At 37.7% G+C, this 15,557-nt stretch overlaps 1 protein-coding gene across 13 annotated transcripts in view; it reads left to right on the plus strand.

Annotated features, from left to right (window-relative positions):
- MTMR2 (myotubularin related protein 2) overlaps nucleotides 1-15,557 on the plus strand; it is a 118,072-nt gene that overhangs the window by 94,343 nt on the left and 8,172 nt on the right. For 11 of the 13 annotated variants that reach the window (XM_055547723.1, XM_055547732.1, XM_055547731.1 and 8 more), the window contains 6 exons: nucleotides 472-657; nucleotides 3,805-4,011; nucleotides 7,113-7,205; nucleotides 10,341-10,454; nucleotides 12,266-12,442; nucleotides 13,132-14,520. In XM_055547723.1, the coding sequence (XP_055403698.1) occupies nucleotides 472-657; nucleotides 3,805-4,011; nucleotides 7,113-7,205; nucleotides 10,341-10,454; nucleotides 12,266-12,442; nucleotides 13,132-13,293 (939 nt within the window). In that variant the 3' untranslated portion in view covers nucleotides 13,294-14,520. Of the gene's footprint in view, nucleotides 1-471; nucleotides 658-3,804; nucleotides 4,012-7,112; nucleotides 7,206-10,340; nucleotides 10,455-12,265; nucleotides 12,443-12,773; nucleotides 12,836-13,131; nucleotides 14,521-15,557 lie in introns of those variants that run through there. The other 2 variants (XM_055547722.1, XR_008702770.1) reach the window with 2 other exon arrangements.

The raw sequence follows: 15,557 nt of genomic DNA on the forward strand, positions 1-15,557 counted from the left end.
TTTATTTAATAATAATTGTGCAGTTACCCTAGAAGTCAGTCACCGTGATTGCAAAGCACTTTGCAAATATTAAGATGAAGTGAAGAAAAGCATGGGTCAGGTGTAAACTAGACAGATGTCCCTGCACATGGAGCTTCAGTCTTCTGTATGAAATTATGTTTGGGTAGGACTTGAGATATGGATAGACAGTGCTTTAAGTACCTTCCTGTATGTTATCATATATAATTTTAATAACAGCAACAAGAGGAAGTCAGGGTGAGCATGTATATTCTTGTTTTATGAAGAACATGTGGGACAGCGTGGTTGTGTTAAGTTGCCCTGAGCCAGCCACATTTTCCCATGGAGTTTCCTGTCCATCAGTCACATGTATCAGCTTTGATGCTTTTGGGTATTTTATGGCACTCTTTCAAGGATGTCATCATATCATGAATATGCATTCATTTTTTATTTTGTGTGATGTTATTTTTCCAGGCAAAAGGTGGAGGTTATGAAAGTGAAGATGCCTATCAAAATGCAGAACTAGTTTTTCTAGATATCCACAATATCCATGTTATGAGAGAATCTTTACGAAAACTTAAGGAGATTGTGTACCCCAACATTGAGGAGACCCACTGGTTGTCTAACTTGGAATCTACTCACTGGCTGGAACATATTAAGGTGGGTATATGTTACTGTTTCTTTAAACTGTTAGAGACTATCACACAAGGACTTTCTCTGCCCTCTTGAGTGTTGGCTCTTAAAACTGAAATCAAGATGAAAGTACCTTTTTAAACAGTGAAAAATTGATAACTACTTTGATAATTAGAACTACTTTTAAGTTTTGGTGTTTGAATGAATTAGGTTTCTGTATTATGCATTTGGTTCTGCTGTACTTTTTTCCCCTTTCTTTCCTGCTGCTGCTGCTGCTGTAGCAGCAGTCGCTTCAGTCGTGTCCGACTCTGTGTGACCCCATAGACGGCAGCCCACCAGGCTCCCCCGTCCCTGGGATTCTCCAGGCAAGAACACTGGAGTGGGTTGCCATCTCCTTCTCCAATGCATGAAAGTGAAAAGTGAAAGTGAAGTCGCTCAGTCGTGTCCGACTCTTAGCGACCCCATGAACTGCAGCCTACCAGGCTCCCCCGTCCATGGGATTTTCCAGGCAAGAGTACTGGAGTGGGGTGCCATTGCCTTCTCTGCCTCTCTTTCCTATCCTATCTGAATCTGCCCATCCTTCAGTTCCCAGTTCACTTCTTTGATAAAGTCTTCCCAGATGGAATTCATTTCCATTTTCTCTGAGCTTTTCATTTTACTTTTCTTTCCAGCTAATCAGATGCTCCCATGTACTTGATTTAATTACTTTTATGTGTCAATTAACATAGATTACTGATTCATGGAGAGTAGGACAGGATAAATCATATTTCTTCTTTGTCCCCACAGGAGCCAGGGTAGCACTATATGATGTAAATAAATCAGCCAATAAATAATTGTTACATAGCTTTTGAAAACCATTCCGGCCAGGCACATGAGGTGAAGTAGTTAAATGAAGGAGACTGTATGAACCTCAGCTTGCCTAAATATAACGTTTGAAGCACCAAACATTATTTCAGTTATTATAGTTATAAATATTTTCAGATAGGTCTGAATTTCAGTATCATAGCTTACCAAAATATAGATCTCTGTATATTATATATAGATCTCTATATAATATATGAGCACATATATTAATATTAGGAAATAAATGGAAATAGGATTTTTCATGTTGAAGAGTAGATTATACTCACATTAAGAGCTCTAAAATTAAGAAAAATTGAAGGCTAAATTGACCTCTTGAGAATTATAAACTATTTTGATTATTGTTTCTCTTCTAGAAACACAGAAGCTTGAATGTAGCAAAGTACATGAACATTCTTCTTTTAGAGAGCATGGTCATGGGGACCGTCTATTACATTGTATGATGTGTAAATAGAAAACCGTAAGACTTGATTTGGAACTGACATTCACTGCAGCATTCTGTAAATTACAGGTCATTTTTTAGCAGGTACAACATTCTCTCCAAAAAACTGGCTATAACAGAAACACATTTCCTTGGACGAGGTACAGTTGTGCCTGGACCACCTTCTCCTCCTTCAGTCTTCACACCTGCAGGGCTTACCCGCTCACTTTCTTTAGATCTCTGTTCAAACATCAACTTCTCAAAGATGCCTTTCCTAACCACCCCATACACAGTGACAGTTCTGCCTGTGCTCCTAGTGCTGGGTGGTACTTTTTCCCTTGTTGCCCTCTGACACACTGTTTCTTTGCATCTGGCCGCCTCACCTAAGTACAATATAAACTTCACTATGCCAGCACTTTGTTCCGTTTGCTGCTCTATAGTTCCAGCACTGTGAGCAGTGCCTACCGCATGGTAGAGGACTCCATAAATGTTTATCTTTAAGTGAATGAATGGATGAAGACAACCACTTTGGAGAACTCTTCCTTGTTGTCTTAGCTTTCCAACTGTTCTAACCCTTTAGGTCAATGATGTGTAATTTTGCATATATATTTGACTCATGTGCTCTGTGTGTGCTCATTCACTCAGTCATGTCCGAGTCTGTGATCCCACGGACTGCAGCCAACCAGGCTCCTCTGTCCACGGGATGTCCCAGACAAGGATATTGGAGTGAGTTACCATTTCCTTCTCCAGGGGATCTTCCTGACCCAGAGATCAGACCTGCGTCTCTGGTGTCTCCTGTATTGGCAGGTGGATTCTTTACCACTGTGCCACCTGGGAAGCCCCAGATTTGAATTACAGGTGGAAGTTATTTAAAAGAGTGAGTTAGGAATAATACAGACCAGGCTTTTTTTTTTTTCTTTTTTTTTTTAATGCTCACAGATAACTCTGATGCGTAGACAAGATTGAGATTGCTTCGGAGTACCCCACTTCCAAAATATACCTATGATTATGATTAAAAGGAGATCATCATGAGATTCTCTAAGCCTAGTATAGCATTTCTTTTATTTCACCCTTATCTGTGTTTGTGTAATCATGCTGTTCTTAAAATATGATTGGGCCATTGCAGAGTAGAGGGGGGCTCTATTGTTCAGTTTAAAGGATATTATACTGTGTGTTTCTCTTTAGGTTACATCTAATTCTATCTAGTTTTAACTCAAGATCAACTTAAGAGAAGATAAATTGTTTTGCAGAGAGAGCCTGCATATTTAAACAAAATACCTGAAATTATTTTAGATACCAGTGAAATTGACATAATAATATATTGGTCCAATGAGAATTTTTCATTCATACCAATATGTAAAAGTCAGCTTTCTCTAAAATTTTATGCTTTGCTTGCTGTGTTGTATAAAAACAGTAGAGTGAATGCTATAGAAACTAGAATATTTTCTAATATCCAGCTTTACTGCTTTCGTATTTATTCTGATTTGGTTAAGTATCACTGTTTTAAGTAACAGGTAAGAATTCAATTGGTGTACTATTTTTGCTTAAATGGATGATGTTGGAATATTTAAAGAATCTTAGAAATAGGTCTCTTTGGAACTTAATCCTTCTTTCTTATTAGTCATACTCTTGATTTGTTTAAAATCCGAAGTTACCTTTTGTTTGGATATTTCATTGTGTGGATTAATAGGAGTCTGCATTTTTGAGATTTTTCAGTTTTAAAAGCAAAGCGTCAGTATCTTCCACCATTCACAAAAATTCCTTTTAGGAAAGGACTGATGTTCTTTTCTCCACCTGTTTTTGAGATAGTCATCTCTGAACAAAACTATTACAAATTTTGAGGAATAAAGCATTTAATTAAAAAAAATTCATTTAAAAAATCCTTTTTTCAGCTTATTCTTGCAGGGGCTCTCAGGATTGCTGACAGGGTGGAGTCAGGAAAGACGTCTGTGGTGGTACACTGCAGCGATGGCTGGGACCGCACGGCCCAGCTGACTTCCCTGGCCATGCTCATGCTGGACGGATACTACCGCACCATCCGAGGGTTTGAAGTCCTTGTGGAAAAAGAGTGGCTGAGCTTTGGACATCGATTTCAGCTTGTGAGTGAAGAACCTTGACTCAGGGTATCACATGTGCATCTCACACAAGGCGTGTGAAGATCATGTCTTTTATTCACTTGATATTCATGTAAGACTGACCCTTTGTTCTAATGGGGTAAACTTCTCAACAGAAATTTGTCAGATTATTTAGAGGATCCTGGAGACGAGAGGTAAGATTCTCAGAGGCCTTGAAGTCCCCGAGAGTGTGATTTTTGGCAGCATTTTCTTAGGTTAGCTGAAAGACTTTCTGAAATATGTTTGCCCAGATGCTGTCTCTAATGTTAGCTATTAGTATCCACTAGCAGTGTTTATTTTAAAAAACCTTGCAAGAAATGGACATTTAAAGGTAGTCTGCTGCTTTAAACTTGAACTATTAAATAAAATTGGTCATCTGGCATATCCATTCAGATGGCTTATATTTTTCAACTCTCTATAAAATGTACTTACCATGATAAGACTGTTAAAAGAGTGACGTTTCAGTCATCCAGTGCTGCACATGTTCATATAAGTGTAACCAAAATCATAAACATTTCAGACTGTTTGAAGCTGCAGTGGATTCCTAAATTGCTGACTCTGACTACCTACTCCATTTCCCCCCTCCTGATTGTTAATCTGAAAGCAGGATTTGACAAAGCACATCTGATTCAGAGGGTATGTGCACATGTTTAATATAGGGTAATGATTCTCAAACTTTTTGATTTCTGGACCTCTTTCCATTTTTAACAATTATTGATGACCCCAAAGAACTTTGTTTATATCAGTATTTTCCATATTAGAAATTAAAATTTTAAAATGTATGTATTGTTTAAGGAAATAATCTATTTTCTTAGTCCATTTAGGCTACTTTATTTCTGTTTTGACAGCTGGAAGTCCAAGTTCAGAGTGCCAGCATGATAGGGTTCTGGTGAAGGCCCTCTTCCAGATTGCAGACTGCCAACCTTTCACTGTTATCTCTAATGGTGGAAGAGGGCTGGGGAGCTCTTTGGGGCCTGTCCCTTTTGATAAGAGCACTAGTCTCATTCATGAGGTTTCCACCCTCATGACCTTGGAGCTCCTAAAACTATCAAATTGAGCATTCGATTTTCAATATGTGAATTTTGGGGGACACAAACATTCAACCCATAGTCCTCTTATATATTAGCATGAATAACATTTTAAAGAAAAGTAACTAGCATAATATGTTAGGCAAGCATAAAGTTTTATGAGAAGAGTGGCATTATTCTACATTTTTTACAAGTTTCTTTAATATCTGGCTTAATAGAAGATAAATTTCATATCTACTTCTGCATTCAGTTTGTTGCAATATGTTCTGTTGATTGAAGATACGAGGAAAATTTGACCACATGCAGATAATATAGGTTGAAAAAAAGGGTATTTTAATTTTTTCCGGAGAATTGTGGATAGTTTTCTTTGCTACTGTGCCAAAACTTGACAAATGGTAGTTTCTTAGTGGTTATTTGTAATGTGGAATCTAAAACTAGCTCGATGAGTTTTTTGGTGTTTGTTCTATTAAATTCCGTTGGTATGTCTTGCATTTTGAATAAGTAGATCTTTTACCTTGCATGACTTTGTAATATCATGTGTTGGTAATTGGGAAAATACTGGCTTACTGATTTACACAGCTCCTCCAGTCTTAATGCATTTCATTATATATCATAAAATCACAAATATTAATATTACTACTAATTTTATCAGAAAAGTCTTTTAAGTACTATCAAACTCATTGTGGCAGGTAAAATTTTCCCTCAAACTTAACTTTGATTCAACAGCTTGAATTTCATCATTGGTAACAAATACTGTCCCTTGTTTTCTTTGAAGTGACACATTCACTTTTGTACATTTTCAAAAAAGATACCTACAAGATATTCAGGTCTTAGTAACCATGCTTCATATATCAATTGTTCTTTCACGTTAAAATGATGGTCCATGGAAAAGCTGTGTTTCCTGCATTCTACTTAAGTCTGCAACAGAAGCGCGTTATGTGTACTTCTCATTTTGTTACATAGGATACTTAAAAAATTATACTCCAAGGTGGAGATTTATTAAAGTTAATAAGAATTTTTACTGCTTCATCAAGGACATGGGCTTAAGAGAGATTGGCTTTTTTTCTTTGATTTAACTGCAAGTGTTTGGTAGGGTAAACATAATAACTATAGTATAGCTTGATTCCAATGCCTTGTTTCCTGATTTCCTCCTACGGTACCAAAAGTTTTCTTCCTTCATCACCTTTACACCATTCTGGAGGAGGACATGGCAACCTACTCCAGTATTCTTGCCTGGAGAATCCCCATAGATACAGGGGCCTAGTGGGCTGCAGTCCATGGGGTTGCAAAGAGTCGGACACAGCTGAGCAACTAAGCACGGCACGGTGCAAATGTCAACCCATTGAAAAAGGCAAAGCATGTCTTAGTAATATTATGAAAATAGTTTTGAACTCTCAGACCTCTCCCACTGCTGGAAATCTGGATCACTCTTTTAGAATCACTGCCTTGGGTTATAGGGTAGGTGTTTATCTCAGTCATCTGGAGCAGAGGTCCTCAGAGGAGAAAAAAGATTAAGAAAGTAGGTGAGTGCATGCTTGAGGGGAGATATCAAGCATTTTTTAAAAGTTTTCAAAGATTTGTGCTGATGTAATTCTTTTTGAAAGACCACCTGGAGCTCCAATGCAGTAGGTCCCCCTCTTGCCCTGGACAAGGTGCTAAAGGAGACCTGTGCTTCCTGGGGCTAGTGTACAAGGAACTGTTAATGTTCAGGGCATAGTAAATCTTCAGGACAAAAATCTGGGCTCTGAGGACTGACTTCCTGTTTCCCATTGTCAGCTTTTTAGGATCTAAGCTTCATTTGTTAAACAGACTTGCAATTCCTGTTACAGGTGTCTCCTGCCAGGAAATAATTGGACAGGTTGCAGATTGAAATGCTAATAGACATTTCTCCTTGGTGGAATTTAGTGATTTCTGTTTTCCTTGCAGTGCTCTTTCAAAAAGATTTTCTGAATTTATAAAATATTGAGCAAATGTTACTTTTCTTGAAAAATAAAGTTATTTTCATCAAAAGGTGAAAAATCCTACAAAGCTCATATAATATTTCACTCTTTGCTTCAGAGAGTTGGCCATGGAGATAAGAACCATGCAGATGCAGACAGATCACCCGTTTTTCTTCAATTTGTTGACTGTGTCTGGCAGATGACAAGACAGGTAATTTATCTGGGATATACATTCTTAGATCTCTCTTTTAAGCTATCCAGTCAGAGTTGCGTTTGGTCACTGACTATCTTACATTTCATGTAAAGTGGAAGTTCTTATAAGTTTCCTAGATACTAGAAGTATTATCACATTAAATTATTTCATTTAATATTTTTAATTTGTGTTAAATAATGATAATATATTCACTCAAAAATTCATTTATACATTGCTAAAGTCTGGTGGGCTGCAGTCCATGGGGTCGCTACAAGTCGGACGTGACTGAGCGACTTCACTTTCACTTTTCACTTTCACGCAATGGAGAAGGAAATGGCAACCCACTCCAGTGTTCTTGCCTGGAGAATCCCAGGGATGGCAGAGCCTGGTGGGCTGCCGTCTATGGGGTCACACAGAGTCGGACACGACTGAAGCGACTTAGTAGTAGTAGTAAAGGAGGTAAAGAAATGAAATAGGCAAGGTAACTCAAAATGAAGTCCTATTTTAGGCAGTTTTGATGAAAAAATGTGTTTAGATGGAAATCATGGCAACATATAGATGAAATAGATTCAGTTTTTTTGTTTTTAGGTATGGAGCGAAAGATTATGTGTTTTAGAGCCATCAACATTCTAGAAAATGATTTAAAATATTACCGTGAATAGGTTTAGTGTTTTGGAAAGATACAAGAGGAGATTGAAAAACACCTGATTTATTATGGGATAACTTTACTAATGAGGTAAAGAGTTCATGTCTTTTTTTTTTTTTTTTTAATTTTATTTTTAAACTTTACATAACTGTATTAGTTTTGCCAAATAAAGAGTTCATGTCTTAAAGATGTTTAACTCATGATAAATAATCTGAGAACCCCAAAGTTAGGTACAGCTCAGTGGTATATCAATTATTTATCCAGGAGTTTCATTAGACCTCAAACCACTGGGAGCCTGGTTGGTTTTTCGCTGGACTGCCATGGGAATGTACAGTAGGGCCCTTGCTGGCTGTGCTTGGCGTTAGCATTGTATTTCAGCTTCAATAAAATATTCTTTACTTCATTAAGAGAAAAACTAAATAAGACTTTTTTTTTTTTTTTTTTTTAATCATTTGGCTGTATCTCTATATTGGCAGTGTGGAGTCTTACCCACTGGACTGCCAGGGAAGTCTGGACCCACTTTTAACTATTACCATATCCTATTTTAAGATAGTATTTGACAGTGTTGGGAAAAATCAAATATGCCTTATCAGGGGACTACAAAAGGCATCGCTGATGGTTAAGTGTACTGCTTTCCAGGGAGAATATCTTGAAAGGAGCAACTCTTGCTTCTGGTATATTTGTTAGAAAAACAAAATAGATCACATTTACCGATTGCATAGGAGAATACATGACAAATATACTTCTTTCTTAGTAATTGTGTTAACTTTTTATATGCCATACATCTAAAAGCAGTTTACTCTTGCTTTTGAGCTTAAGTTGCTAAGTAATGTTAAATCTTATTTCACTGATAGAACTTAAAATACACTATATATGTATAAATAAAAAAATATATATTTTTTTGTTATATAAGTGTATATAATAAATACACTTTATTATACATGTCTGCTTATATTTTTCTTTGGTATTTTCCTCCTGACCATGTGAGATAGTAATAATGTTTGTTGGCAGTCATCAGTTTTATAAATAATTGAATGTTTGTGCAGAGACTTAAATAGCAAATTTATCAAAAGGACCAGTTGTGTTACAATTAGCCAGATTCTGTGTCTCCTCCTGCCCTCATCATCATCTCTCACTTCTGGGATCAGGAAGCAGGATGAAGGGCCCTTCAGATTTTAAACATATAAGGAGAACAAAATATTCCTTCTCTGTTCAGGATTTTAAAAACAATAGCAGCAACTAATGTTCTATTTAAATAATGCTATTTTAGTTGTGTTTGTGAGGAAATTCCACTAATTAAGCTGTTTTCTCATAACTGAGCTAATAGTTTTGCCAAGAAGATGAAAGGCTAATCATGGGCTTAACTTCTTTGAATTGCTATGTAATGATGTAGGGTGCATTCATGGTTGGCTAATAAATAAGCTGTTTAAGAGTAACAGTACAGGAGATGGGATTTATTCTGTAAATGGATGGATGGAATTTGACAAAGTTTTTATGATTAATTGGCTTTATGTTGGCATGTGCTTTATCACCTGCTTCATTCACTTCAGAACCACAAAAATTATTATTGAAGAGTAAATTGTTTAAGAAGATAAATTTGCCTTGTTATCCTGCTTATAAATTTAGGAAATTTGAAGGCAAAGTTGTCTTCACTCTTGTCCCTTCTGTGTGCAGTTTGTGCTGTTTTCATCCACTATTGGGTAGGGATCATTGGAAGAAAAACTTGGCACCAGTATTTATTTACTAAGCCCACAATCCAAATATTCATGGAATTCCTTTTCACAGTCCTGTAAATGGTACAGTCTTACATAGAAGCTTTCAAATAATTCTTGAAACAGTAAATGGTTAGGATGGATTATACTAAATCCCTTACCTTCCTGGGATCTGTAATTGGTCCTTGATAAATTACCCCCAAATTGTGTTGTTTGTGCAAGACACCCAGTCAAATACCTGTCCTAGTTAAAAAGAGTGAATTTTCTCTTTTAAGAAAGGCTGCCAAAGTACTGGATTATAAGATATCATGGTTTGAGTGCATGTTCCTTGAAAAGATGAGTAAGGTTGGCTTTTAAATGAGCCGCACATCTCCTTTTCTCAAGACATTGATATTTTTTGTGTAATTCCTAAAAAACTATGCTGTTGAAAATTGAAAGAAAAATCTTACTATGTTGCTTATGGTCATTCTTGGCAGAGAAAGACAAGTCAGATCAGCCTCAAGTTGAGGGTTAACTGATATAAATGGACAGAAGAGCAGCAAGATCAGAGCATTCAGATTCTTACTGTACAAGAAAAGTAGATATTAGGAGAACTTATCTCAGCAAAGTGATATTTGCTGAAAACCAAGCAAATAGTAATATTAATAATACTGTAATAGCTTAGAAATATATAGTTTTTGAGTACTGTTTAGCCTAATTTTAAGAAGTTTTACAAAGCACCCACCAATGTACAGGGATGAACATGCTTGGGAAGCTGTCCTAATTATTTTGTGTGTTTTGCTGTTTGATTCGCAGTTTCCTACAGCATTTGAATTCAATGAATATTTTCTCATTACCATTTTGGACCACCTATATAGCTGTTTATTTGGAACATTCCTCTGTAACAGTGAACAGCAGAGAGGCAAAGAGGTAACACATGACCCCTGCCCGTCCCGCCTCTGTCTATATATACATGCTTTCTCTAGTGAGTGCAGCCTGGGATGGCTTTCAGCTGAACAGTTGTTCTTTTGCATGATGCCTTTGGCCATGTGTTCTTTTATGTACTATAGTATGCTCACTTCTTTCTACACGTCTGAGCTTGATCCATCTTAAAGTACCTCTGTCGTGAGGATGGGTAGGAGGCAGCATCTGCTGAATGGAACTGAAGTATGTGGTGTCTTAGGAGCGCTCGTGTACCTGTTACCACACTTCCTGCAGGATGGAAGTCCATCAAAAGCAGGTGCAGCAAGATATAATTAGCAAAAAATACACATTTGAATGAACGCACAGCTCAATTCCCAAATACATTCTCATACATATGAACCATTTTAGTTTTTTTTAAATTGTAAAATAATAGCATAAAACATTCAAACACTGAGAAGATATTAAGGAGAAAGTTAAATTTCTTACCCCACTTGCCAAGAGATATCACTTTTCAGTGGTTGGTATTATTTATAGGAAATGTATAACGATTAAGTTTCAAGTTTTACTTCTGTGTTCCTCAGAACACATCTGCCTTATGTATGAAGTTCTAAATTATCTTGATTAGTGTCTCCCTCTGCTTCAATTTCCATTCTAAAAAATGGGACTCTCAAATAGGTTTTTCATGCTTTTCTGTAAAGCCTAGTGGCAAAGAATGCTTGGTCTGGAGCTAGGCTGCCTGGGTTCAAATCTTAGATCTTTCACTTACTGTGTGAAGTTGAGCAAGTTAATTTCAGCTTCTGTAAAGTAGGGATAATAGTACTTAACTTATGTACTTAATAGTGCTTACTATTGTGAGGATTAAATAAAATAAACCATACAAAACACTGTGATAATGGCCATGTAGTAAGTGCTTCCTAGACTAGAAGTTCCTTGAAGATAGATATTAAATTTTTAAAATCACCCTTACATCTTCAGTAAATATTTCTATGCACACAAGCCAATCAAGAATTTATTGAATGTTAGATAATCAGTGGATAACTTCCAAAGAGACTTTTAGTTTTTGAGAGCCTCAAGTAGGATTTACTAATATCTTAAAAAAAAATTTTTTTTAAACTGAGCTATAATTTGCATTCCATAACATTCGCTTTCAAAGCATATAATTTAGTGATTTTCAGCATATCTAGGGTTGTATAGTCATCACCACCATTAATTTCAGAACATTGGGAAGAAACCCCATGCCTGTTAGTAGTTACTACCTGCCCATTCCCGTCTCCTCTCAGACCGACTCCGTAATCTCTCTTGGTTTGCCTCTTGCAGACATTTCATAGAAATGGAATCACTTGGGATGTGGCCTTTGTGTCTGGCTTCTTTCAATTAGCGTAATGTTTTCAAGGTTTAATTTGTTTTTATTAGCATTATTTCAGTTCCTTTTTATTACTGAATGATATTCCGTTGTATCATTGTTACATTTCATCCATCTACCGGATGATGGACTTGGATTGTTTCTACTTTTCGGTCGTTGTGACCGATGGCTGCTTTCACCATTGTGCAGAAAGTTGCCCATGCATGTGTTTTCACTCGTCTTGGATGTATATAAGGAGTGGAATTGCTGGTATGGTAACTCTGTTTACCTTTTTGGGGACTGCACTGTTTTCCACCGCTCTCTAATTTTAATCGAAGTGGTGCTGTTGCCAAAGTGTCTGAGTTCTATCCCTCTAAAACAGTTTAACTGATCCCAAATGCCTTTTGACAAATTTCATCTAAAGTACCATTAGCTTGTGTAGTGGAGAACCTTAACCTATTTTTCCTTCTTATAGAATCTTCCCAGGAGGACTGTGTCGCTGTGGTCTTACATAAATAGCCAGCTGGAGGACTTCACTAATCCCCTCTACGGGAGCTATTCCAATCATGTCCTTTACCCAGTAGCCAGCATGCGCCACCTAGAGCTCTGGGTGGGATATTACGTAAGGTGGAACCCCCGGATGAAGCCCCAGGTATATGCCCTGCAATATCCAGTGAGAGGTTTTATCCAGGCAGTTGTATGAATTACTTTTGTCCCCTTTACGGCTAGAAAAGTTATCTGTGCATATTTAAAATTTCCATTTTTTCCTGTTAACAGTCACGGTGGGATAGTAGAAGAGGCACAGCGGTAGGGATGAGTGGTGCCCTGGCTCTGTCGTGTCTGGCTTTTTGGCCTTGCACAGGTCACTCCTGCTTGTTCTCGTCTTCTCTCCACAGTTAAATGAGGGTGCTGGGCTGGATAACTTCTAAAGGTTGGGGAAAATGCTTTAGGGGAGTTAAAAGCCATTTTTTAAAACGTTACAGAATATTTGCTGCCTAGAACTGTTTAAAGGACTAAAAGTCTGCAACTAAATGACAGGAAATCTGTAAGTATTGGCTTTTAGATTATGTTGTTTCTTAATTATTTGCTGCATTTGGCCAAGCACCAGTTTCAAGATGTTCTGTGGAAACACCTGGGGAGACCAGGGAGGCCAGTGAAAGAGCTGCGGGTCAGTGGAGTTGTTGAAGTTAGTTTTCACTGCTGTTCGGGAAAGGTGGGCGTGGTCCCATAGCTGAAAGCACACACTGGACATTTAGGGAGGAAGCTAAATACCAGAATGATTTGACTTCGGGTTTGTTCCGGATTGCTTAGTTAAGTAACTTTATGGTATTGCTCTCGTAGGAGCCCATTCACAACAGATATAAAGAGCTTCTTGCTAAACGGGCAGAGCTTCAGAAGAAAGTAGAGGAGCTACAGAGAGAGATTTCCAACCGATCAACCTCATCGTCCGAGAGAGCCGGCTCCCCGGCGCAGTGCGTCACGCCTGTGCAGACGGTCGTGTGATGCGCCGCTCGATGGGGCGCGGTCGCCGTGAACTCTGATGACAGTGGCAGCTTCATGAGGAGGAGGGCTTCTAAACATAGAACCCGTCTGGGAGAGAACTTCAGTCACTTTATTTATTTCAGATCTCTCTAGGATGAGTTCAGAACTGTAGCAGTGCAGGTGGTTTAAGGGAAATAACCTCACGTGTAATTACATGATTACAACACTAATCTTCTAAGTCGCCCAAAGAATATAAAATGCTTGAATCCTCGCTCCACAGTGGGAACAAGTTTCTGATTTTCAAAGGAAAATACTGTCTCAGAAGTTTTGGTGTCTGCTAAAATCAAAACACAAACTACTTGAGAACAACACTTCCTGGCGGAAGAGCGCTCATTGCACAGAAGGTGGAGCATCAGTCTTCCAACCAATCCTGACATTCCGTGGACTTGGGCATACTGGGCCCCGTGTAGATAAATCAAGATGGGTCATGCTCCTTTCTCAACATCATGGGTTTGTCTTTTTTGTAGTAAGTAATTTACCATTCAAAACCCATGTTCTTCATATGTAATAGGGTATATGATATTGAGGCTATTATAGTGTAGTAGTAGTTGAAAATTATTGCCGTCATTATTTATGTGCTTAATTTAAGATATATTAGGTAGCTATTCCAAAAGATGCCTTACAGATGTGCTTGGGAGGAGACTGCAGGGGAGAGAGTGGCAGCTGTCCAGGATTTCAGAGAGTTCCACATCCTTCAGATCAGTTACTGAAAACATCATGAAACGTATTTTGAAAACTCTATCTGCCCTACTTTATCTTACTTACTTTTTTGTATGTGTTTGAAGACAGAAGTTAATTGGTGAGTTTTGAGGCTGTATTTAAAAGTTTAGTAGGATTGACGTTTTTATGAAGTCTGTATAAAGAGCATATGATGAGAAGTACTGTGCTCAAATTTTACATGAAATATTTTACCGCTACTTTCCTTGGCAAATTCTATAATTCCACCAAATGATTAAGTCTACCAAAGAACTTATTGCATGTAAAGATATATTACAATCTCCATGCCAGTAAAGGGAATCCTGCCTCACTTTTTGCCTGCTACAGGAAGAGTCTAGCGCTGGTATAAACACTCGACTCCCTGGTGTCTGTTTTACTCTGTATAAGAGCCATATGTTATATACTGTAACACACAGGAGCTTCTTGTCCCTTGGGTCTTTAATTAAAAGAAAATTTCAACTGACTTTTAAACTTTGTCCTTGTTCTAAATTGTCTTAAGTTGCATTTGCAGAAATTTTTTTTTTTTTTTTGAGGAAAGGGTGTTTCATAGCAGCTGCTTTAAGAGAAACGTTCAATTTGAACTGACAGGGAATTCCCTGGTAGTCCAGGGATTAGGACTCTGCACTTCCACTGCAGGGGGCATAGGTTCCACCCTGACTGGGGAACTAAGATCCTACATGCTGCAGCCAAAAAAAAGATATGTAAAATTTGAACTGATAAATAATACTCAAAAATAGCATTTTTTTACTCGTTAACTCAGTAGACTGAACCTATGCCCTGCTCTTGATTTTGCAATGAGTAAGTATAATTTCTGTTATTAATATATCCAATATTAGCAATAAAGGACAGAAATAATATGGACCTAACAGAAGCAGAAAATTTTAAAAACAGATAGCAAAAATACACAGAAAAACTATACCAAAAAAGGTCTTAATGACCAGGATAACCACAATGGTGTCATCACTCAACTAGAGCCAGACACCCTGGAGTGTGAAGTCAAGTGGGCCTTAGGAAGCATTACTACAAACAAAGGTAGTGGAGGAGATGGAATTCTAGCTGAGCTCTTTAAAATCCTAAGAGATGATGCTGTGAAAGTGCTGCACTCAATCTGTGAGCAAATCTGGAAAATTCAGCAGTGGCCACAGGACTGGAAAAGTTCAGTTTTCATTCCATCCCAAAGAAGGGCAGTGCCAAAGAATGTTCAAACTACTGCCCAAGTGCACTCATTTCACATGCTAGTAAGGTAATGCTCAAAATTCTTTAAGCTAGGCTGCAATAGTACGTGACCCGAGAACTCCAGATGTACAAGCTGGATTTAGAAAAGGCAGAGGAACCAGAGATCAAATTGCCAGCATCTGTTGGATCATAGAAAACAAAGAAATTCCAAAAAAAGAAAATCTACTTCTGCTTTATTGACTACACTAAAGCTTTTGACTGGGTGGATGACAACAAACTGGAAAATTCTTCAAGAGATGGGAATACCAGACCACCTTACTGCCTCCTGAGAA

Source organism: Bubalus kerabau, chromosome 15 (genome assembly GCF_029407905.1).
Source record: "Bubalus kerabau isolate K-KA32 ecotype Philippines breed swamp buffalo chromosome 15, PCC_UOA_SB_1v2, whole genome shotgun sequence".
In the NCBI taxonomy this organism is placed as follows: Eukaryota; Metazoa; Chordata; class Mammalia; order Artiodactyla; family Bovidae; genus Bubalus; species Bubalus kerabau.